The sequence below is a fragment of the Phoenix dactylifera genome, chromosome 1 (assembly GCF_051530095.1).
Source record: "Phoenix dactylifera cultivar Ajwa chromosome 1, Ajwa_hap1_PhDact_Kaust_v1.1, whole genome shotgun sequence".
Taxonomy (NCBI): domain Eukaryota; kingdom Viridiplantae; phylum Streptophyta; class Magnoliopsida; order Arecales; family Arecaceae; genus Phoenix; species Phoenix dactylifera.
Window position 1 is genome coordinate 2,696,538 of NC_143190.1, and position 23,678 is coordinate 2,720,215.

The 23,678-nt window shown below is 41.1% G+C and overlaps 3 protein-coding genes and 1 long non-coding RNA gene across 6 annotated transcripts; all 4 read right to left on the reverse strand.

Annotated features, from left to right (window-relative positions):
• Window positions 1-1,460: 1,460 nt before the first annotated feature.
• On the reverse strand, window positions 1,461-4,030 carry LOC103702700 (uncharacterized). Of its 2 annotated transcripts, XM_008785237.5 has the most exons (3): window positions 2,547-4,030; window positions 1,873-1,970; window positions 1,461-1,768 (listed from the first exon to the last, which is right to left on the reverse strand). In XM_008785237.5, coding segments are annotated over exons 1-3 (1,584 nt in total). In that variant the 3' UTR covers window positions 1,461-1,766. The 2 variants fall into 2 exon arrangements, with proteins under 2 accessions (XP_008783459.3, XP_008783460.3); XM_008785238.5 differs by lacking the exon at window positions 1,873-1,970.
• A 100-nt stretch (window positions 4,031-4,130) lies between these two features.
• Window positions 4,131-9,230, reverse strand: LOC103702702 (uncharacterized). 2 transcript variants are annotated; one of them, XM_026802860.4, is made up of 2 exons: window positions 7,698-9,230; window positions 4,131-4,231 (listed from the first exon to the last, which is right to left on the reverse strand). In XM_026802860.4, exon 1 carries the CDS (start codon window positions 9,110-9,112, stop codon window positions 7,712-7,714), a length of 1,401 nt encoding a protein of 466 aa, XP_026658661.3. In that variant the 5' UTR covers window positions 9,113-9,230; the 3' UTR covers window positions 4,131-4,231; window positions 7,698-7,711. The 2 variants fall into 2 exon arrangements, with proteins under 2 accessions (XP_026658661.3, XP_017697206.3); XM_017841717.5 differs by lacking the exon at window positions 4,131-4,231 and adding an exon at window positions 4,976-7,409.
• A 2,114-nt stretch (window positions 9,231-11,344) lies between these two features.
• On the reverse strand, window positions 11,345-17,149 carry LOC103702699 (acidic leucine-rich nuclear phosphoprotein 32-related protein 2-like). The gene is made up of 2 exons (XM_008785236.6): window positions 16,125-17,149; window positions 11,345-11,901 (listed from the first exon to the last, which is right to left on the reverse strand). The coding sequence occupies exons 1-2, from the start codon at window positions 16,929-16,931 to the stop codon at window positions 11,728-11,730; spliced, it is 981 nt and encodes a 326-aa protein (XP_008783458.3). The 5' UTR covers window positions 16,932-17,149; the 3' UTR covers window positions 11,345-11,727.
• Window positions 13,080-16,118, reverse strand: LOC148714999 (uncharacterized). Its single transcript, XR_015975877.1, has 2 exons — window positions 13,226-16,118; window positions 13,080-13,188 (listed from the first exon to the last, which is right to left on the reverse strand). It is a non-coding gene; the product is annotated as an uncharacterized LOC148714999 (long non-coding RNA).
• Window positions 17,150-23,678: the final 6,529 nt, after the last annotated feature.

The following is a 23,678-nucleotide window of genomic DNA, read 5'->3' on the forward strand; positions in this document are numbered from 1 at the left end:
GGCCCGCTTGCTATGGTAACGGGCCGTGCTAGGCACGGCTCATAAAAGGGGGGCCAGGCTGGGTTAAGGATTTCTGGCCCGCGGGCCGAGCCCGGCACGGCCCATAAGGGCCTGGGCTGGCACGATTCGTGGGCCAAGTACGGCACGGCCCGCGGGCCAGCCCGGAACGGCCTGAACAGGGCCCGGCACGGCTCGTCCCCCTTAAAATAAATGGGAATAAAATTTTTTATTTATAATTTTTTTAATAAATTAATAAATGTTGGGAACTAAGGATTTATTAATATAAAGCCACCTTAATGGTGGGGGGTTTGGCATATACCCCTACCAGTTTATTGATTTAAATCAAAATGGTACATGAAGGGAGGTTTGGTCTGACCTCCAAAATACAACAAGAAAGAAGAAAAAATAGAGATGACTCACTTTAACAATTAAAAAAATAAAAATGTACAATTATAAAAAATTAAAAAATAAAAATAAATTATCAAAATCTTACTAATCATCAGTATTTATTATTCAGTAGTGTTTGTATCATCATCATCAGAGGATGTTGTATCATATCCACCTTTATCTTGAAGAGGTTTGATCTTCACTCGGTTCACTGGTTCTAGAGGAACATGGGGTTGGGGATTAGTTTTTTCTCCCTCAATGCCAAAATGACTTTCATCATAAGATGACATATCTAAATTGATGAATGCAAAAAGTAAAAACTAACCACAAGGAGGAATTGAATAGAGGACCAGAGGTAGAGCCGAGATTTGTGAGCTTCCTTTTGTGCTCTCAACAAGGAGTGACATTCTCTTTCTCTTGTACTTCTAACTTCTCAACAAGAACCTCCTGTTGTGTAGCACTTGAACACTTGCTAAATGCAAACTAAAAATTAAATTGCTAGAAGCCTAGAGCATTTGCTAAATATTGCTAGAAGAAAGAAATAGTAATAGTAGAGAAGGAGAGAAGAGTTGGTTTGGTGTGGTGAGAATGAGAAAGGAAAGGGGTATTTATAGGACTCCAATTTTTTTCCCCAAAATACCCCTCAAATTAGCCATTTTAAGGCTGTTGGAAGGGACAAAATGGGTAAAAAGCCACATATAGCTATTATGGGCTACCCATAATGGCTATTTTTTTTTGGACAGACGGCCCGTGCCGGGCCCCGCATGGCCCGCCACCCCACGGGCCTAGGGTCGTGCCGTACTTAGCCTTTAGGTTAAGCGGGCCGTGCCAGGCACGACCCGTTTAGTCTGTAGCCCGGTGAGCCTCTCGATGCCCATCTTGCAGCCGGCCCGATGCCCATCTCTAGACGTAAGAAACCAAATGCACCAATAAGCAAGAAAACAAACAAGCATGACCCTCCGTAGAGGTTTCGCGACTTTACCTTGCCACTGGTCCCCATGCAATGAGATATCCTCATCTTCTGTTAAACTATGTTTCTTGTTTCTTCCCCTCCCAAGCCTCACGCATAGATAAAGAGATGCAAAACGTCCTTTTCAATCAAACAGTATGGCAGTTTAAGACAGGAAAAAAAACCAAAGGGGAAAAAGGATGGTCGAAAGTAACGTCTTTACACACGGCAAATGCTTAGCTAGGGATAACAAAGTGAAGATATATACTACGTTCCCATCATTGGTCCCACTGAAAGATTGTGGCACAGCATAAGATATTAAGGTGTCTTGCAGGATCCAATTCGTCTTTAGCTTTCGGTTCACTTTTGACGCGGAGTTAAAGCTAAATAATTCTTCATGCAATGTCTTGAGCTCTTTATGAACTTGAATTCCTGTCATGGATCACCACAAAGATCAAAGTAAGAAAGCCATGTGAGAGCATCAAATCTAAATAATGCACCGTAACCGAGTCTCGTTAGATGAAATTCATCTTTACATGTGTAATATGCACTTAGACTTCCAAGGATTGGATTGGATTTTGAATCCACAGTTCCCTCCAGATTCGCATTCTCATCGCTTGGGCTTTGAGCTGGCCTGCATCATCATCATCACTCGGCTACTTACTGCTCTACTGTGAACAAGAACTTTTTATGATAGAAGCGATTTCATTTTCCTCAGAGAAAGGTAGAGGGAGAACCACCCACCCATATCTAATTGCTTAGGTTTAGACTTTTGGAGACGCGCACAACCCAAAGGGAAGAGGTGTGATTACTGAGGCAAATCCCAGTTTAATGATGCAAGTAGTCATACGTATTTCCTAAGACCAAGTAGTTAATTTTGCTTTTTTCAACTAATGTTCTAAATTGCAATACATCCTATATAAAATATTCTAGGAAAACAACTAGTTTCAAGGTTAGGAAATCAATTCCTACCTTCAAGTTTCAATGATCGTTATTCTTACAAACATTTCAACTATTTTATCTAAATTCTGTTCATCCTCTTGTCTTCTAATATCTATAGCTCATATATCTGATGCAAGAAGAAAAATATTGTCATCGGTGTATAAGAGTTGCAAGCGACAAAGATCCATCCAGATTCCACCATGAACTCTACTTACAGATCACTAGTCCTGAAATCCAAAGCATGCATTAAGTGGGAAAAGAATGATACCTCCGGACTTGGACGAGGGTGCTCACGTAGGGCAAGAAGTTGGTGTAATGATCCGTGACGCCGTCGCGAAGCCTCCTCGTGACGCGCCCCGTCAAGTTCCTGGACACCACTCTCTTGCCCTCCCCCTCCCAGAAGAGCAGCTCCTTCCCACCTTGCGACCTCAGCGGCCGCGGCCACTCCTCGCAGTTCCGCGACGGAACCCTGGACCACTCGCCGGCCGCCTCCCATCCGCCGTCGCCCATCACCCACGCCGTCACCGACGCCGCCTTCACGCACGTGCAGCTCACACTCCCCTCCAGCTCCCCCAGCTCCCACAATATCAAATCAAGATCGCCCCCCGGCCTCGCTATCGCCGTCCAGGTGTCGACCACCGGATCGTACGCCACCACCTCCTCCGTCGTCGTCCGCCAGTAGGCCTTCCCGCCGGCGGAGACTCCGGACCCGGTGAGGATCCGCTCGGTGGCGCAGATCTCCGCCGACGCGGTCCAGTTCCACGAGGCGGAGGAGAAGGTCTCGAAGCCGTAGATCCCGTCGCAGCCGCCGCCGGGGATGGGGTACGCGCAGACGACGCGGTAGTCGGCGTGGAAGTTGTAGACGGCCGGCTCGTCGAAGACGAGGGCGACGGCGGGGTCGGCGCCGTGGCCGTTGGACGGCGGCAGGAGGGCGGTCCAGGCGGCGGTGGTGGGGTTGCAGACGTAGTACCCCCCCGACGCGCGGCCGCGGCAGCAGAGGAGGCCTCGGGCGGAGGCGGCGACGGCGACGGGCTCGGGGAGGAAGGAGAGGAAGGGGTCTGGGATGGCGTCGGCGGCGCGGTCGAAGGGGGCGTACGCAGGGAGCTCGCAGGAGGTGTCGCCGCGGCGGTGCAAGAAGAGGCCGGAGACTGGGCGGGGGTGGAGGGAGTGGGAGTGGATGAAGAACTGGCTGGAGATGCAGCCGTTCCACTGGGGGGAGACGCAGCGGAGGCGGAGCAGGGACTTCGCCGGTAGGTAGGGGAGGACGTGGTAGAGGAGGCGGAGCGACTTCTCCTCCTTCAAGGGCCTCATCGGAACCCACATCTCATCCCAATCTTGATTCGCGTCTCCATCTTGATCCACCTCGATCTCGGCGTCGACGGAATCGTCATGGACGGCGAATTCTTGATCATCGGAGGAAAGGGGATCGTCGGAGCCGTCGACGACGACCCAGTCGGAGAGGGAGGAGTCGCCGGAGCTGCTCCGCGTCCTGGGGCGGACGTGGGTCTCGTCGGCTCCGACGACCCAGTCGGAGAGGGAGGAATCGCCGGAGCTGCTCCGCGTCCTGGGGCGGACGCGGGTCTCGTCGGCGGTGTCGGGATCCAAGTCCATGGCTACGAGTCTTCGTTGCACGATCTCTCTTTCGCTCGTCCGGCGTCGTTCGGCGACTTCGAACGTGGTTAGTTTCTTTCCTTTGAGCGAGTATTTATTTCTTTGTGGGGCAACTATTTCAACATCATTGGGTAAATCCATACCGTAGGATCTTGATCCGAGGGTGAGTCAAACGAAAATTTTGACGCATTAATTGATGGGGTGGAAAGAAGTCTTCTTGGGGAAGAGGGAGAGACGAGGAGAATGGAAAGGTCGGAGTTTTGTGGATAGGGTGGGAGGAAGAGTGGCTAGAGGCATCACAAGCCTATATCATTATTAATTTGTTATTGAAATGACCGAGCCCTAAATTATAAAAAAAAAAGACTTAAATAATTACCTTCAATTTTGATGGAAAAACTATACAAAAATATTATGGAAAAATATATTTGCTAAGTGGAAATAATTAATAATTAAGGAGCAAGAGGAATGATTATTGCAGCATATTTAAAAGATGAAAGATGGTTATAATCATAAATTTTTTCCATTTTTAAGAGAGATGAATAAGATTCAATGTCCCAACTGGTTAGTCTCACTTAAAGCAAGTGAACATGCCAATTCATCCAAAGATACCTGAGATTAATGGCTTTGGGTGAGAGATTTTTTACAATTGGATCAGTATGGGTTAGTCTACAGTCTACACCAATTTGATTATAAGTAGTTAATTTATAAAGCTAACACTCTAATCCAAATAAATCAATCATAGTTAGAAAAAATCCTTCAATTCCCACTGCGGACGCTTAGAATGTTACTTTGTAATGGATCAAATTTTGAACTAATGCTGCTTCTTACTCGCATGACAAGTTATTGCACTTTTCTCACTACAAGGCGAAAGCTACGAGTACAACAATTCTCATCTGGCGTACACACGTTAAGGGATATGCCAAGAAGACTTGGAAGGGGAGAGGATAAGAAGAGAAGAAAGAAAAAGTCTTGAGGTAAGAGAAAGGAAGCAGGTTAGAAATTTCCATCCGGGGAGAAAAGATGAGGAAGGCGGTGCATGCAATTGAAGGCAGAGGGCCCACTCAATGAGAAATGACGGTAATGTGATTTGGTCATAAACCTTCCTCCTTTCCCATCAATGATTATAATTTTTTTCTAGAAAAGCATATAATGTAGCCCAAATTTGAGCACACCAAAAGATCTATTTCAACAAATTCGGATAACAAAAGCTAGAGGCAGCTCTTCGCTTGACTTGGACTCAGCTACAGAGTGCTCATCTCATACATATTATTCTACTGTTCTGCTCCCCAAAACTTTTTTCTACTTTTTTTTGTCCTTCAAAGTTCTGTTTGTTTTAAGCATCAGAAAGTCTGCAGCCGGATAAGTTCTGACAATTTTTGATTTTATTGCTTCTTCTTGTGTACAGATTAGAGCTCTTCCTCCTGGAGGAGATCCGCCACTCCAAAATCTCTATCAACTAGTATGTATGTCTATGGAGGCTATTATTTCTAAACAATCTTTCTAGTAAAAACACTATTTGCCGTTGGCAATATGGAAGAACATTTTGCAAAGAGCTAATTCAGTGGTTGTAAGCTTTTCCAACGGGACTAGGTTCCTAACGCAATTATGGTTAATAATCTTAAATGTTCCATGTTATTTAGATTTTTTCTTTTCCATTAAAAAGTCTAATTATTAATTTATAAAGATTAATGATAAAAATTAATTTAGTTTTCTGTTTGGTGTCTTTCTCTCTAGTGAAAGATCTTAAGTTCAAATCTAAGTGGTGATGAATAACTGTTGTCTCAAAAAACAAAATTGAACAAGAAATGGGTGCCATGACAAATATGTAGCTCAAGAAAAGCTCGTTAAAGACTTTATTATGGATGATCTTTTGATTCATTTATAATAACCCAGACAACTTGATTATCGCCCCTTATCTGACTTCTCTAGTTAATCTCTTGCAAATTTGAAGGATAAAGTAAAGTCGTTTGCATATGGTTAGACTTGTTCTTATACACAGTTAAGCCTATACACAATTTCCCTTACTCTATATGAGCCAAAATTACAAGTACTCCGCTCAATCAAGGGCCAAAACTAAATTATCCAATTAATAGACCTAAAAAAATTAAGCAGAATGCTAACAAAGTCCTTGTCAACTGTTGCTAATCTATTACTATAATAGGAATGCCATCTACATGCTCAGTTGATAGACATTGTGAGCATAATTTTAGAATCATGTAACAACCTGTATCAGTCCATAATATTGTTTTCATTAGCGTGACCCTTTGTTAGCGTTATTTTTCTTTGTTAGCATTATTTTGTTAGAGCTATTTTAGAGATCACTTAATAACTTGTATCAGTCAATAATATTTTTTTTGTTAGCGTGATCCTACATAAGCCTATATTATTTTTTTTATATGGAGTTTGTACACTAGTATATGTAACTCTTTAGTACATTCGATGGATTAGAGATATAATTTTTTTTTCTCTCTCTCTTTTTCTTTTGTTTTTCTCTTTTTTTTAAATATTTCAATAAGGTTTTAGATCCACCGATCACCTAATCTACCGCCACCATTTCTTCCGCCTTTGTTGTGGTTGTCATTGCCATGTCTACAAGCTTTCAAGACCTACATTGCTGATCTATCAATCTTTGTTTTCTAATGAATCAACACCCGAAGATCCTCTATCGGTAGATTCACAGATCCTCTGTTTCCTAATGAATCAACATTCGAAGATTCTACGTTCCTTAATAGATCTGTATATCCTCTATTTTTAGTAGATTAACACCTGAAGATCCTTTGTTTTCTAATGGATCCGTAGCTCCCTTCCACCATGTTTCTCCTTAGTTTCAGATTTTCGGTTCTCTCCTCATTGTCACTCGGCCATTTTATCTCTGGTTTCATTTACTGCCTTCGGCTCCTTCACCGTCTAGTTTGAGGTCTCTTGCTCCTCTTCCATAGTGCCTCTGTCTCCAAAAATTGTCGACCTTCAGTTGCCTTCCATCTAAGCGCCAATCCTCGCTACAATTGCTATCTTCTATATATTTTCTCACTGTCACGTCGTCTAAAGTAGCCTCCTTTCTTGCTAAGGACACTCTCTTCTCCTTTTCCATTACAAAGGGTGCGATAATCTATCAGCCATGACTACAAAAACAGTGTAAAAAGTTATCCTATGGCACATGTCAAGGCTATATAGGAAAGCATAGAATCATTTTTTAAGCATGATACCGATGATAATAGACTTAGCTAGCAAAAAAGAAGAACTTCATGGATGGTTGCGATATTAAGACTAAATTTTTAAATCTTATATTAAATGATCAAAAAGAGTAAGATAAGGTAAATATTAATATTCAAAAAAATATATCCTTAGAATTTTACAGTATACCTCATACGCCCTAAAAAGATGATGAGCCAAGGGGGAGCAGAGGGGAGGGCATGAGAGCTTGCAAGGAATATTGTTCATGAGAAGGAAAACATGTACAATTTCAACATGGAGTCCGTCTTTGCATGGTCATCAATTTCTTGGATACATCCATCTCTCACTGCATGAGAATAAAATCCTACATAGAGCAAATGTACCTCTTGCAAATATATATAGTTATCTACAAAATAATGCGCCTAGGTTATACCTTTTTTTCACTTAGATCATATATCGCCAATGCATTCATTGCAAAAGGTATATAGCCAACAAGCAAACACAATGAAGAATAGTACTAATCCCATCAAGCATTTGGCTTCAATCAGTAGTCCCAAATGGCGTATAGTATATACACTAGCCATGCATATATATAAATATATAGCGAAAACATTAAAGTTATATAGCTACATACCAAAAAAAACTAGGCTAGGCGCTTTCGCGATTCTTGGGGGACTCCAAACTCGAACCTTCTCCCTGAACCGCGGGGCCCGCGGCAGCGGACGTCGATGCGACCTGCGGGACCACCGGAGCGAGGGTGTTGATGTGCGACACGTAGTCGACGCCGGGCGCCGGCTGGGGCCCATCGAACTTGACCGCTCGTACTCGCCGGCCCGCCAGGTCCACCCCGACCACCCTCCCCTCCAACCAGAACAACGCCTCAAGATTTCCGCTCTGGAATCTCAACGGTTGTGGCGGCTTCTTGAACACGATCGGACGGCTCCCCTTCGGCTCCTCTTCCTCTTCCTCCTCCTCCTCCTCCTCCTCGCCGTCCACTTTCACCACGTCGAAGGACGCCAGCAGGCTCCACCGATCGGACGGCCCGAGTGCGTAAACCGCCGCGGCAGCGGGGGTCACGGCGGCGCAGCAGAGGCGGCCGGCCATCTCCCCCAGCTCCCACCGGGCCTCGGCCTCGTAACCCGCCGGCCACGGCGCCATCTTGACGGCGTCCGCGGACGGGTCGTACCCCACCACCGTCTGCATCGTCGTCCGCCAGTAGGCCGCCCCGCCGGCCGACACGCCGGAGTCGGCGATGATGCACTCCGCCACGCACACCTCGGCGGAGACCCACCAAGAGCCGGCGGCAGACGAGAAGGTCTGGAACCCGTAGACTCCCTCCACGCGGTCGATCTGGAAGGCGATGACGATGGCGTAGTGCGATTCGAGATTAGGGACGGAGGGCTCGAAGATGAGGGCGAGGGCGGGGTCGGCACCGGGGTGGAGCGGCGGGGGCGGGATCGCGGTCCAGTCGGCGGTGGCCGGGTTGCAGACGAAGTAGGAGGGGCGGGAGAACGGGGTGAAGCAGCAGAGGAGGCCGTTGGATGAGGATCGGACGACGATCGTGGATGAGGGAAGGAAGGAGAGGGAGGGGTCGGGAAGGGCGTGGGCGACCGGGTCGAAGGGGGCGAAGGACGGGAGGGAGGCAGCGGAGCAGAAGAGGCCGGAGATGGATCGGTGGCAGCGGGACTGGGTGACGGCGAACAAAGGGGAGGAGATGCGTTGGGACCAGGAGGCGGAGACGGAGCGGAACCGGAGGACGGAGGCGGCGGGGAGGTAGGGGAGGGCGTGGTCACGGATGATGTCGGCGAGCGGGGTGTTGATGAGCCGCAGGAGGTCGGCGATCTTTCCGCGGAGGCGGTCGCGGCTCTTCCGCCTCAACCGCCGCTGGATGTCCTGGATGGCGAGCGCATAGTCGGCGCCGGAGTCGTCGTCTCCGCCGCCGGACCTCGGCCGCTTGTCGTCGTCGGATTCCATGTAGCCGGGATGAGTTTGTTTGTTTCCGAAGCCAAGTAAAAGAGCAAGGGAAGGACTGAGAAGGGATGGGATCATGGACGGGCGTTGGTGAAGTCGTCTGCCCCCAGAGGAGAAGGTGGAAAGAAGCTGCCGAGTCTTTAAGTCAATGTTTTTTATGGCGAAAGCTGCCAAAGACGAGTCAAGGTATCGTGTTAATCTCCGCTGCTGCGATGGAGCACTCGATAACTTCAATTTTTTTCCTATGCGAGGAGGGCACCGGATAGAATATATCGCAAGAGAAATTCCATTACAGTGATTGATTGGATATGAGGATGATCATCCACTGATTTGTGAGACTAGTCAGAAGTTTAGCTTTTTTTTCAGACAAAGCACGTGTATCGAAAGACGAACAGAGCCGCAGACTGGACCGCCGTCTACGTGACTCAACACTCTGGAGAAATTTTTTAATACTAATATCACTAAGATTTTCTCTCCCTTGTATCATTTTATCGTTTTTGACTTGACAAGTTGTATTCATGTAAGAACTATATGAATGCCCTTTTTTTATCAAAAAAAAATAACTTCAAATTTTCTTACATCCATTTGTCTGCGGTTTTCTTTCTTCTTCTCTATTGATTTTAGTATTTAATAATTTATAAATTATTTGATATTGTTCAAGAGACATAAAAGAATAATTTGTATTAGTTAATGTATTGAGATATATAAAATTTTTTTGTAGAACTAACTGTACAATCTTTTTACATGCACAATTTGTGGTTAGAATCTTGCATGGTAATTTAGGAAAGCCTCGGGAGCTAGTAAATGTGTATCACATTATTTGCTTTGATTTAATTCATGGATCCTAAGCTTCAATCAATAGTTTCAGGAGTCAACATTAATTTTTGGAACAATCATGTTAGGAGCGTCGGCCTCTTCCTTTTATAGTTTCTCTCTCTCGTTTTTTGTTTGTGTTAGGAAACAAATCATGTTAGGAACAATCATGACTCATCCATCTTCCTTTCTTTCCCTCTTGCATGAAACTCTTTTTTCTTATTCTTGAGGCTGAAAAAATAGATTAGATATGCATCGGCCTTGAATGTATCCATGTCTATATTCTTTATTTCATGTAGAGAATATGGACATAAATAGCATATTAATCAAATACAAAAGATCATATACATATTTAATTTACTTTGAATAAATATAGATATATAAAGTACGGATGTAAATATGCATAGAAGTACCAATGTTAAGCTTTAGGACCACCAAATCAAAGATATACTAAATAAAAGATGAATCAAATTAATAATATATTAATATAGGCACTTATTTTTTTAAATAAAATTACTTATATCAATCTATATCTCTCCCTCTTATATCTTTTTTTTTCTCTAGCATTATTGCAGTTCAAGTGCATCTCTCCCTGTGTGTATTTCAAATCCCCAATCTGGCTGCCCCAGCTAACAGAATTCTTTCTTTTCCCTAACAACAATTGATACCATGTTTTACACCCAAACAACAGGAGATTTTATCTGAACCAGTGGAATCATGACTCATAGCCTACAAAACTCCAAACCTCGCCCCTGTCTTTGAATTCACAGAAGAAGACTAAAGTCACACGGACAGCATATCATACATCTACCCTGTTGACCCTCACTCCACATTTCCACATATCCAAACAAGAAAACCAACAGGTAGGAGCAATGATTTCTCTGTTCAGCATTTCGCTGCCTTGCGCTCCGGGTAAGAGATGGTCTCAGGTGCAACGTACCGAGCGGCCAAGAACCAGTACTAGTTACATCTGGCCGAGCCTGTACTTCCCCTATGACACACAACCCCAACCTTAGCACCTACAGATGCACCAACCGCGACGTTAGCCACCGTACTCCCGACATAGATCATTATGGCATTCTAATGGTGGCGGCAGCGTTGGTGCAACCTGGCCTGACCACCATTGAAGAAAAAAATTCCTTCAATGATTGATTGAATACGAAACGTGAACTGTTAAAAGAGAATAACCACTCATTGACCGATCAGACTCGTAGACTGATAAGAAAAATAGAACCTTTCCGAGCAGAGAAAAATAGAACCTTTCCGTGCAGCACACATATTTCGAAAAACAGATTGAATTACCTCCTTCATGGCGCCGCACACTGGTGAGTTTATTTAGACGAAAGCTGCTGATATTTCTTCTTTCTTGTATCATCTTCCTCCTTTTGGCTTGTCTAGCTGTACTCGTATGAGAACTATATAAAAAAACTGCAGAGAACAAGCTCACCAGCCCGGTATCTACGGCATAACAGGCACCTGGTTAAAACATGAAACGAATAAACGAAGCACTACTTGCAATCCCCGCATTTATATTAGAGATATCTTCTCAATCAGATTAACAAAACTGACCCACCAAATCCGACACCTACTAGATTGCCAAAATTCTCTGATATACTCCTAAGTATAACTGTCATTTTGAAAAGAAGCTGTGACAACATTTGCAGGTCAGCGAGCCACCAAAAAAAGGCGTACCCGCATGTAGACGAGTCTTGATTTACTTGTCGTAGGTTGATAAATATATAACAGTTTCTCAATGGTACTCGCAATCTGACTGATCATCCTACTAGTTGGAGTTTTCAGCGTACCCCAAACAGCCTTGGATGATGTTTCTTTTTTTTTGCCCCTTTCTGATGCTGTCCATGTACATGTAATGTGAATTATCAATGATGCTTCGGTGACCTGGAGTTTTCTTCTTCTCCATCCTTCTTCCTCTTGTTGGGCTGTGCACCGTTGCCACGGTGGTTCGCCTGTTCATCATCAACTCCTTCACCTTCGGTCCAATCCTTCGGTCGTGATACGAGCTGAAACACATATTCTGTCCCCCCATCCTCTTCCTAGCATCACCAAAAGTTTTAAGCTCAGAAAAATTGAAAGAACACCACCTCCATTAATAAAGGCTATTAACACCCGTTCCTTTCCATTTCACAGAACCATGGATGAACTAGCACCAACCCGATCAGAAACTCAATGCCAGACAAAATAGTAAAATAAGAAAAGAAATTTGACCTAAAATATTAGGAGTCAATATCAACCAACAAGCCAACATAAAGCAGAAGCGACATATGAATCACCAAAAATATAATAAAAAATGAAAAGGATTGCATGACTGAGCTGAATGTGGAAATGAAATCAATTAGTGAATTGTTAGAGACCAGAGAAGTAGCAAGCGGTGATGTCCTTAATTACTTTTAAGGCAAAATTCAAAATACCGAGCACATCCAACATGCATTCAGATAAAAAATCTTTCTAGCAAATTAGCAGGAAAATGAACAAACGGAAAAAAATTGATTTCAGAAACTGATGCATACACAACAGCAAACAAATTATTTAGCTAAACTTTTCGCAAAGCAACATGGAGAAAACAAACTTTAACATATTATACTGCTGGCTGCATACCACAATCTTTTGTCTGGACATTAAGGCAGTATTTTCGCATATGAAGTCAATCTCAGTAAAATAAGCGAGACATGAAAGGCAGCTGAAAACTACAATGAAAACATCCAATTAAGAGGAACAAACCAGAAGCACAGTACACCAAGATAGTTTGGACTCATTATTGACTGCAAATAACCAAAACCCTAACAAAAACAGTTCTAATTAACTCTTCAAATCATGCACCAGACAATACTAGACGATAATGCAATCTAGCACTTTACACTTGGCTTATCCAGTTCAATTAGGCAAACAATGCCTCCAGGTGTAGTTCATAATCTGTAAAACTCAATGCATTAGATTCATCATGCCAGAATTCTTGTTCCACCTTTAGATATATGTATTCCAACTATGCTTATTGATAAATATTAATCACTTGCTAAATCAGAATCTTTGAGCCTGTCTAGTCTGAGCCAAAACATGTACAAAAAAAAAAACATAATTATTTATTGTGCATGCAACTCTTAATCAAGCCAGAGGCCTTGGAAGATGTCATCCTTGTGATATATATGACTGGTGATGAAACAACCTAACAACCATCCTGACATAAAGGCAAAATCTGTCGTGCTTTTTTTTTAAAAAAAAAATGATCTGAACTTACATTGTAAAGATAAGATACCCTAATATGTCTTTATAGAAAAGATAACAATCCACCATCATGATATTAATAATCGTCTAGCAATATCAGCCTGGAATCAATAGCCTCACAAATTCCCATAAAGTTGCCTGGAATCAAGAGCCTCACAAATTCCCATAAAGTTGCCTGGAATTATCCACAGCAAAATTTAAACCAACTACTAAGTCTGGCAGGTTTTACTTGTCATGACTAGTAATGGCTCCCTAACAAGAAAGGATAACTGCATCAGTTGTCCAGGTAGGGTAACCAGGCTGGGATGGACCCAGAATATCTAAAATAACAAATAGATCCAGCCAAGCCCTAAACAAATTAAGTAAAAATCTACCCTGAATTTCAGCCAAATTAAGTAGAAATCTAGGTCTAACCAAGTTTCCATCTGCCTCAATTACAAGAATATAGTGTTTGTTATGCATGATGCACATGCTCCATTCATGGAGAGGAAGGAACAAATCGCCAGATGAGTCCAACAGAAAGAAAAAGATATATTTAGAGTGGCAAAAAGGATCAAGTTGCTCAGGCAGCTAATACACTGCCTGAGAGTTCGTGTTGCAATGGCAGAGATAGAAATATGAATACATAACTGACATGTATTGTGTTTAAGGATTCCTACAAGGGCCAGAAAGTAAAAATAGCTACTTAAAGATCTCTGAACACAACTTATTTCTCCCACTAACTTGCCTTTTGGCCAAACCTAACAGCTCATATTAAAACCAATAAATCTCTGCATATGAAACACACAAGCAAAGAAGAATGGTTGGTTTTGATTAAAAAAAGGGAAAGAAAAAGAAAGAAACATTTAGCATTACTTGACAAACACATCCTTGATTGGCAATCCTCACCTATACTCAAGAAGAAAGAACAAGGATTTTATCAAAATGTGTTCATTGTTGTTAAAAATACTACAATTCACGATCCATGATCCCAATCAGTGAATGATCTAGATCTCATCCTTGGATTAGAATTGATTAGGAATACATGATCTTGTTCAATATTACGAATCATATAGTCTATTGATAATAAGAACCAACCTAACTGTATTATGAATCATAGTCTGTTGGTAATAAGATGCAACATAATTATATTATTTGCATATTAAATCATGTGCAAGTCCATTTTCTATAATTTATTTGAGCTGTAGCTTTTTAAAATTACTTATCAATCTCGAGTAATGAAATTCACATGCATATTATTGGAATTCAAGGACTTAAAGATAAGAGGCTCAAATAAGTCTTATCACTTTTCTTCTTCTACCTAAAAGTATAATAGAATTGATAGGTAGCTTATAAATATCTTAAGTGACAAAAAAAAAACTATTTGTTTCACAGACATGCCATAGGTGGGCTTGTATTGGTTGGAACTACACTTCTTATTTGTATGGATTTTTATTCTCCATTCATCTGCTTTATAGTTGATTTATATTCAATTTTCACATGTTAATATTGTAAACTTTTTAAAAGAAATCAGAAAAAAAAAATTACGATCTACAATTCGATCTAACCCCCTTTATGATTTAGACTCAGTCTGGATCTTACTAGGTGTATTAATTAAAAACATGAGTATATACAGGCCCATAAGAAGAGGGAGATTTGGTGGCATAGCCATTCTTTCCAATTGTGACATGGAATCAAGGATAAAAGGGATTTTAATGGCAAGAGAATTCGCTGGGGTTGAACACCAACTATAATAAGAGGAGGAAAAAACCAAAAAAAAAACAGTAGTTGCAACTAATAAAGTAATGTACAGCAGAAAGTTTTGGTCATATGTACTCTAGAGCAATGAAAATGCACCTCGTCTCCCGAAAGAAGCTTACACAAAAAATTTTCTACCAATCTCACACGTATTGACATGGACTAGATAGTTTCAGCAAAGTCCCAAATATAACCTAAGACAACAACTGCATTATCCAATTCCGATTATCATCATACATATTTCAAGAGATACAAATAAAACTAAAATTACAGATAAAGCATTGGTCAACCAACTCCCTAATTGTAGTTTCTATTTTCTAGGGTTTCTTGGACACTTTCAAATCTCATAAAATTCTGATATTTATGGACAGATGGACATGAAGTGACACTTCTTGGCACATCCGAATGGCCTTACGCTATTTTTCATATGTCCTGTCAAAGCACACTTTTGTGCCATATATGCCACTATGAAATCTCTCAACTATCCCAAGTGGTAAAAGAGAACCGGCCTAAAGGATACATAAACTACTGCCCAAGCCTCATGCCTTTTACTTCTTTTTTCCTATGCAATTACACATGGATATTAGACTATTAGTTCCTCAACCAAAAAAGACCATTAGTAGTCAAATTAGAAGGGTAGTGTATCTTGAACAGAAGTTTCAGTTAGTCAGATTTGTTAGATGCTACAAGGCCCCGTGCGGATGACACTCAGTCACCATGTCGGTACGTTCGGTATGGAGACCGGTTTGGCGTACAAAGTATTCGTACGCCATCACACTGTATATTAATACTGAACCGGTATGGTATGGTACGTTTCGTACCATCTGATTTGATACAATATGGCATACCATGGTTAGATGTTTAAGTGGAGGACACTTGGGGACCCCTAAATACTTGGCGCCCATGCAAAGACCCTACATAATGCTGCTAGTTTTATTCTAGACTGATGCTTGCTCAAAAGGAGAAACGACATGATTAAATCAGCCAAGTTGAACAGTAAGCAGAGAAATACCAATTACAGACAACAAACTAACTGATTGATAGCAAATTAGCCATGCATAATATTTACACATCACTAATGAACATCTAATAGAAGCAATCTACCAACTCATGATAATGAAAATGCACCAATTTTAAGGTCATGAGGAACGAATTATGATAGTATACAGCAGCAGATTCCAATAATAACAAGGAAACTAAAACTCCATCTAATGTGGTACTCAAATTATCAGCCATCAAATTGAGTGCTCAAAATAAAGCTATTAGAAGCATCAAGGACTTTGAACCAAGAAAAACTGACCTCATCGTCTTCCCCAATCTCCCCATTCTCGTCGTCCTCTCCCTGCTCATTCTCATCAATCTCCCCTCCCTCTACCTCCTCCTCCTCCGCATCCTCCTCTTCTCCGTCCTCCTCAACCACATCCTCCTCCTCTTCTCCCTCCTCCTCATCTATCTCATCCTCCTCCTCCTCATCCCCCCCTTCTTCTCCCTGAACCCCATTCGATACTTTTCCCTGCCCCTTTCTCGATCCATTCACCACCTCCTCTTCCTCTTCCTCATCCTCGTACTCTTCTTCGTCTTCTTCCTCGTCCTCCTCCTCTTCGTCCGACTCCGGCCGCTCGTTCCCATCGGCGTCCACCTTGTCCAGATACTTCAAGGACGGAATCAATCCAAAAACTTTGGACCGGTAGTCCTTGATCTTCGTCACCGGACACTCGTAAAGGTCCAGCGACGCGAGCTGGAGCCGGGCGAGCGGCGCGAGGTAGTCCAACGACTGGATGCGGTTGTTGGAGAGGTCGAGGTCGCGGAGCCCGTCGAGGCCGGCCTCCACCAAGAACTCAAGCCCGCCGGATATCCGGTTGTCCGAGAGGATGAGCCGCCGGAGGGCCGGCAGGCGGGGGAAGCTCTCGAGCGAGGCGAGCCGCACGTTGGCGATCGAGAGGTGCTCCAGTGCAGGGAATTTCTCGAAGAGGGCCGGCCGCGGGAGGTGGCCGTTGAGACACTTCACGGCGCCGTCAAGGGTCAGGGCTCGCGGTAGCTCCCCCGACGAGGAGTCCGCCCGGCCGCCAAGCGCCGCCTCTACGGCTTTCTCCCAGGCCTCGTCCATCGGCGGGGACGAAGAAGGGGAAATGAAGGGCAAAACCCTAGCCTTAGATCGGAAGGTGGAATGGGACGCGAGGAGCAAAACCCTAACCCTAGATTGGAAGAAGGAATAGGAAATGGGAAGGTAAAACCCTAACCCCAAAGGGTTTTATCCAATTTTTCTTTTTCTTTTTCTAAAAAAGAATTGCGGCTCTTCCCCCTCGCCCGAAGCGCCGAATTGATGCCAAGAATAATCCAGCACATAGCCCATCCCAGATTAATTACATGGACACGTATATAGACAAACGTATGCACATCAATGCATGTATAAAGACACATACACACACAAACATAGATACATACATACATACATACATACATACATACAAATATAATATTAAATTTATTTGTACACTTTAATTAAAAATAAAAAGTAATGATATGTAAGAATGTATTTTATTTTGGGCATTTTGCACATATACCTTTGTATATGTAGCTTACTGTATATTTACTCTTGAAAAACTACTATTTGGATGTGCTTTCAAATCATCTTATTTTTGCAACGGTGCTACAGTATTGAAAAAATAACTATTTTAAGTGTAAAAAGACACTGTTATCCTTTAATACCTTAAAAATTAACATTTAGTTGGTACCATAAAGAGTTGTATTTTGGCATGAAAATCTTTTATTGGTATAAAGCAAGAAGGTAATAAAGTCATTTTATACTTAAAGGATATTATTACTAACACAATACCAATATCAACCAAAAATCTAATAAGAGGGTGCTCTTAAAAAAAGTAAGAAGAACTGAGAGGTATATGTGCAATTAGCGATTTCAATAAATCATATTTGTAAAGGTATATATGAAAAAAAATTATCCAATATTGATATAGTAATCATCAAGTACTTGTAGTTCATGATTTGTTTTTGGTAGCATGCACTGTATATTTCATAAAGAAATTTTTTAAAGCTTAGATTATTTGGCTTAATTAACTTTTCTAGATATAATATTTGGTAGTTGATAGGTACCTAGAGTCAACCTCCATTTGATCCGAACTTGATTCATATTTTTATTACATAAACCTAGGGTATTTTAATAGGCTGAGTGAAGAACAAAAGTTAGACCTAAATCCTAAATAGGTATAAGTTGGTTTAGTAAGACCAAACCTGACCTAACAGCCAACCTAGGCTGAGTAATTGATGGTCTTGGGATTAGACCAAGTCATGACAAAACCGAGCCATGTCGATATCGAAACCAACGTTTTTACCCTATTTATCCCAAAATGTTACAAATGAGCTTGGGTTGAAATAGAGCGTAGGGCATTGGGTTGTCGATCAAGCCAATACAAGTATGTGTTACAATTTTGATGGATTCTAGGTTTATGAGGACTGTGAGAAATTACTAATGAATCTAAGTGATATGTTTAGCATTTGGGTCAATTTAGATCATGTAAGATAAATAAAATCACCCATCATAATGTACAAGATGAATTATCCATCAAATGCTCTAGAACTTTGTATTTAGAAAAAGTTCAAGGACAACGAACACTCTAGTTCTCCCTAAGCACCATGTTTATGATACCAAATTTGATTTAGTAATTCGTTTCCAATACATGATTAGCAGAATAATTCGTAAAATAACTTGTAATATTCAATTTTATGGCATACAATATTTAGTATCATATTATCATATGTGTAATATATGACCTAATATTGTATTTTATATGTATGCTGGCCTAGCTGGGCTTGATTATTGGGCTTATAAATAAATGACCCCAGCTTACCCTGATAGCAAATCGGACCAAAACTTTTTGAGTTGGGATCCAAGTTCAAACGGGCCATGGGCTGGCCTAGCCCAATGTACATCCATAATTTAGAAATCAAATTAGAAAACAAATAAAACTCTGGCCAGATCAAATCAAGTTCGAAAAAAAGAAAATTCATAAATTTGTATGGATTGATCGACTTTATAAAACTGATAGATCATTTTCACCTCAATGTTCAATCCCATGTGTTATACCTCATAACAACAGTCAAAATGGATCATTCTCTTTCTATATGAGAATTCCATTTTGTTTTTATATTTTATTTTTATAATCTATCAAACTTAGAAGAGAAAAAATTATTGTATGCGGTGGCTTTCCACGCATAAGCTCGTAGAGGCTTCCTATGTGTTAGCCCATGGGCATTATGATGAGGTTAGTCCAAGTCATATTTTATCCGTTTGATTTATCCATTACTCTTGTCAAATCAATTATTATATATATAAATATATTTTTTTCAAATTCAAGGCATCTTTATTCACATAATCATGTTCTCAATATTTGATACATATAATAACCATACAAATATATTTATACTATAAATCATATAAGACATATCATCACATGCCCAACCAAATTTATCGATATAAATCTCACAATGCAAATCCAACGGTACAAACTAATAAACACACACATATATCTGATGACCGAGCATAGATATTCTTACCTCTATTGCAATCCAACACAGCTACAATGCTACCAATCTACAGCTAACATGTCCAGTCAATTTAATATTAATATAATACTAACTTATTCCTTATCAATCATTCGTCATATTAATGAATCAATTATTCAGTAATTACGTAATTTTAGAGTTCTAATATTTGAATTACTCACATCTCTATTATTCTTTAATTGAAAATTAAAATAAGGGTCAAGATCTTCAATTTAGAACTAGAGTATAAGATTTTCTTGGATTATTTTTTTTGTCTGGATGACTGCAACCCATACAAAACCAAGGTTGACTATGAAAATAGATTTGTACAGGAAGATATATGAGACTAGTTAGATGACAATGCCCAATTATTTGAATCAGTCAGTTCAACGTAACTCAATCTATCTTATCAAGAAATATATATTTGATCAAGAAAAAGATAATAGATCAGAGGTTATCAATTATGGATCCAATGGTACCTGACAACAGTCGGGTGCAAGATTGACAGGGTCGACTGGGTAGCAGCGTCGGACAATTTGGGTCGGTCCACTCTAGACAATCAAATTAGTTAACTTATGAAACAAGAATCAGATCATAATACAGGTAATACAATAAAGAATAATGATGATAGAGGGTGGAAAACATGGCCTAATAGCCGAAAGGAGGAGAAGAGAGGAGTCAACAATAAGTACTTACCTCTGGTGAGCTCTTCCGGCCGGATCGACGGTGACATCTCCGAGCAATCCCCCTAAGTAATATACTCAAAATCCATAGCGAACTCGGTGATCCACGGTGAGGCTCGAAGGAGGGGTGAGGTCCCTTAAATAGACATGGAGGCTAGGGTTTCCTAACCTCCGCCGAAGTTGAAGAGGAGCCCGAGTCGGTCTCCTCTTCTAACTCCAACAAGGGAAGTTCATTCCCTTCTTCTTCTTTTTTTTTTTCTTTTCTTTTTTCTCTCTTTGGGCCTATTTCTATCATGGACCGGGCCAAAAGGCTGGGCCTTACGCAACACAAGAGGGATCAGAGCCGAGCCTTACTTGGCAGCCATCCCCAAGCCAATTTCCAAAGGATTTCTTAACCCTTGGAACCACAAGTTTCCAAAAAATGGTTTTCCAACCAGGCAATCTCTTAGCACTCCTTGGAATGCTCTTCCGAGCAAGGTGCTTACAAATTAATGTCCTTCGCAGTCTTATGAATCTAAGAAGACCCATGCCAAGACCAGTGATCTCTATACTAACAAGCTCTACAACATCCATTCCCAGAATCTGTTGAACTAAAGGTAAGTTCCATTGGTTATTTCTACATTATAGTAGAGACAGCATTCTCCACAATATCAAAAAGATCATGCAAAGTGTCAATATATATAGGTAGGTTTGTGCTGAAGAGGTGGATCAAAAAGCCATGGACCATGGACTAGATAGAAATGATGTTAGCATTCTTACCATTGCCAATCACAAGTCGCAAACCATCACATATGGCTTTGCAGGTAGCTACAATATATATATATATATATATATATAGATCCCATGTCCAAGATGTATTTTGTGTAGCCAAGTTTCCCCAGGGGTCAAGAGTGCCGTATTTGTGTTTGCACTGGCTTTACCTCTGCCCCACAAGATATATATCAAGGGCATGCAAGCCTATTGTCATATGTTCTGCCCACCTAAGACTTCTAAGGTTCAAACCACTATCTTTCTTGGGCAACAAAATATTCTTCTGAGTCACCCAATGCCCACCAACAATTGGGTTCGGTATGGAGATGCCTTTTAATCCATCCCAATAGAATTCCCATTTACCTTATGAAGAATATCATTTGAAATTTTGAATGACTCTTATGGGTATTCATGACAGAGATGGTACTCACTCTAGCTAAGATAAGTAAAAGATTAGACAGAAATACTCAAACATAGATACCGACCTTATGGTCCATAATTGTTGAGGCATGATATGCATTGTAGACCTTTTCTCTATCAAAGTAAGCTTTTGAGGTCTAGCAGTTGGTTAACATGGTATCAAATTCAAGGTTAATGAGCTGAAATCTTCGTATAGGCTGGTTTTACCATTTATTTATTCTTGACTCATTCTTATTTTGAATCATTTTGACTAGTCCATGCCTTCCACCTTGTTTGATATAAGGGATGGTTTCATATTCAATTAATTAATAAAAGAGGTCCAACCCAAACCCTCTTCTTCATGGGGTCATTCATAGTTTCATACTAACCTCAACACAATCGTTGGCACAATTACATTAGTTTTGATGTGATACCATATTGTTCACAAGATCCTCTCCTTTATAAATATCAGGCATGGGGACCCACCATGTACGATGAAGAAAACTTCCATCATCATATTCTAAAATCTCTACCTCTCTTTTATCTCTCATGTTTTTTCTTAAAACTTCACTTGACTTAAGCATTAGAGGGTTCCCAGCTAGATATGTTCTGGTGATCCCTGATCATTTTCTGTTGTTGTAGAATAGCTTCAGCGTCATGATATATTTCTCCAACTCCACTAAGCAAAGCAGATCATCTGTCAGCATGTCGACCTATCATATCGGATTTTGAGTGGCAATTCTAACCTCGATACAATCGCTGTCATAATTACACTAGTTTCTGTGGATAGTTTTCTGATCCATGGTAGATGCAATCGATGTATTCATGCCACCTAGATCACCATCTCAAGTTCGATACTCCAAAGGAAGATCAATGAGCTAGATTCTTGATATAGTGGTCTAGAGGGTCTCCTTAGATGGTTTGAAGTCATCTATCCAACTCCTGATATGTAACAACCTAGGATCTGACCCAAAATGGTCAGTCGGAAGGTATACTTTTGGGTTCTTTAGTCCTGTATAAGTATCCAAGATCTTCTTGGCGAATAATCGATGTAGGACTAAATACACGTCTGCACAGGTTCTCACATACTCCCCTCGTTCAAGCCCTAACATCTTTATCAGGATAAAGATTCAAATCTAATCACAAGCACTACAATCGGCCCGTGGTCAGCCTTCATGAACCCGTACTGCAGTGTCCCCTATTCTACATCGACTATGGGCTGAGTTTGCTCTAATACCATTTGTCACAATTTAAGACTTCACCCAAAATAACTAGCTGGAAGGTATATTTTTGGATTCTTTAATCCTGTATAAGTACCTAAGATCTTCTCAATGAATAAGCGATGTTGGACTAAACACACGCTCGCACAGGTTGTCACATGAGATTTAAAATCTTCTTGTTAACAATCCATAGACCTTCGGGAGGCATAGTAGCCATATCCTCTTCATTATGAAACTGAAATACATAGAAGCCATTTGCAATATTAGAGACAAAACTGTGATTCCTTAATGGTCATAATTTACTAAGTTGCAACCATATGTAGTTCATTAATGGGAAGAAGCCTCTCCAAAAATTTGCCAAATAGCATTTTGCTAATATGCATTGTTCGTTGCCAACATAGTTGGGTCCATGATAGTCTTATATCCGTAGTTGACTTCTTAAGCCATTTAAGTTGAGCCAGTGACATGGGGAAGATGGGCTTAGAAGCCCTAGCACCTCCTTTGCCTCGTTGGCCCAAGAGACTTGGTGTGACTTGGGTTTTCCCTCCAAATCGAAGCTTTCTCTTTATCCTTAATAGCATTCTCCATGTTATAGCATGCAAAGAAGCATTTTGGCTAGCATTAATAGCTCCCTTAACTTTTCCACCAACTCCTACCTTGGAGTTGGGTTCATCAATGGTCATGCCCTTGGTCCTAGCTAAAATGCTCAACTTACAACTAACAATACTCTTTCCTAGCCATAGTTTCCCCTCTAGGGATTTAAAATGAGCATCTCTCTCTTCTTTTATCTCGAGATGATAAGTGTAAGATATCTCAAATTTCCATCATATAGGTACCATTGCTTGCAACCAAAGATTCTGAACTCAAATATTTAGTCATGCATCCTCAATATTGAGACCTAGGTAATTATAATATAGGTTGATCACTCTCGATCACTCTATCTATCTCTACGATGCCCATATAAGGGGAAAATAAGTTTTTGAAGTTTATTTAGAGAACACATGGATGCCAAAATTGAAGATTCTATGGGATATCATGCGCATGCTATTTTTTTTTTAAAAAAAAATATATATGTGAGATTATATCTCTATAATTCAACTTCCTATTCTGCATGTCTGAACAAAAGTTGGCAAAATGCAAGCAATTAAGATGAACATTTTTCAGCTTCGAAAGTCTGAATGGATCCTCAAATTGGTGGCGTGACGGAGAATCGAGGTTTTATTTATTCGGTAGCCCAAAATA

What these genes read in the sequence shown, in the direction of transcription:
- LOC103702700 (XM_008785237.5), bottom strand. Translation starts at nt 4,030, where the DNA reads ATGGATTTACCCAATGATGTTGAAATAGTTGCCCCACAAAGAAATAAA. An exon ending in ACCCTCGTCCAAGTCCGGAG is followed by an intron (nt 1,971 to 2,546) that starts GTATCATTCTTT and finishes ATGATGATGCAG; the next exon opens with GCCAGCTCAAAGCCCAAGCG.
- LOC103702702 (XM_026802860.4), bottom strand. Translation starts at nt 9,112, where the DNA reads ATGATCCCATCCCTTCTCAGTCCTTCCCTTGCTCTTTTACTTGGCTTC.
- LOC103702699 (XM_008785236.6), bottom strand. Translation starts at nt 16,931, where the DNA reads ATGGACGAGGCCTGGGAGAAAGCCGTAGAGGCGGCGCTTGGCGGCCGG. An exon ending in AGATTGGGGAAGACGATGAG is followed by an intron (nt 11,902 to 16,124) that starts GTCAGTTTTTCT and finishes TGGTGATGCTAG; the next exon opens with GAAGAGGATGGGGGGACAGA.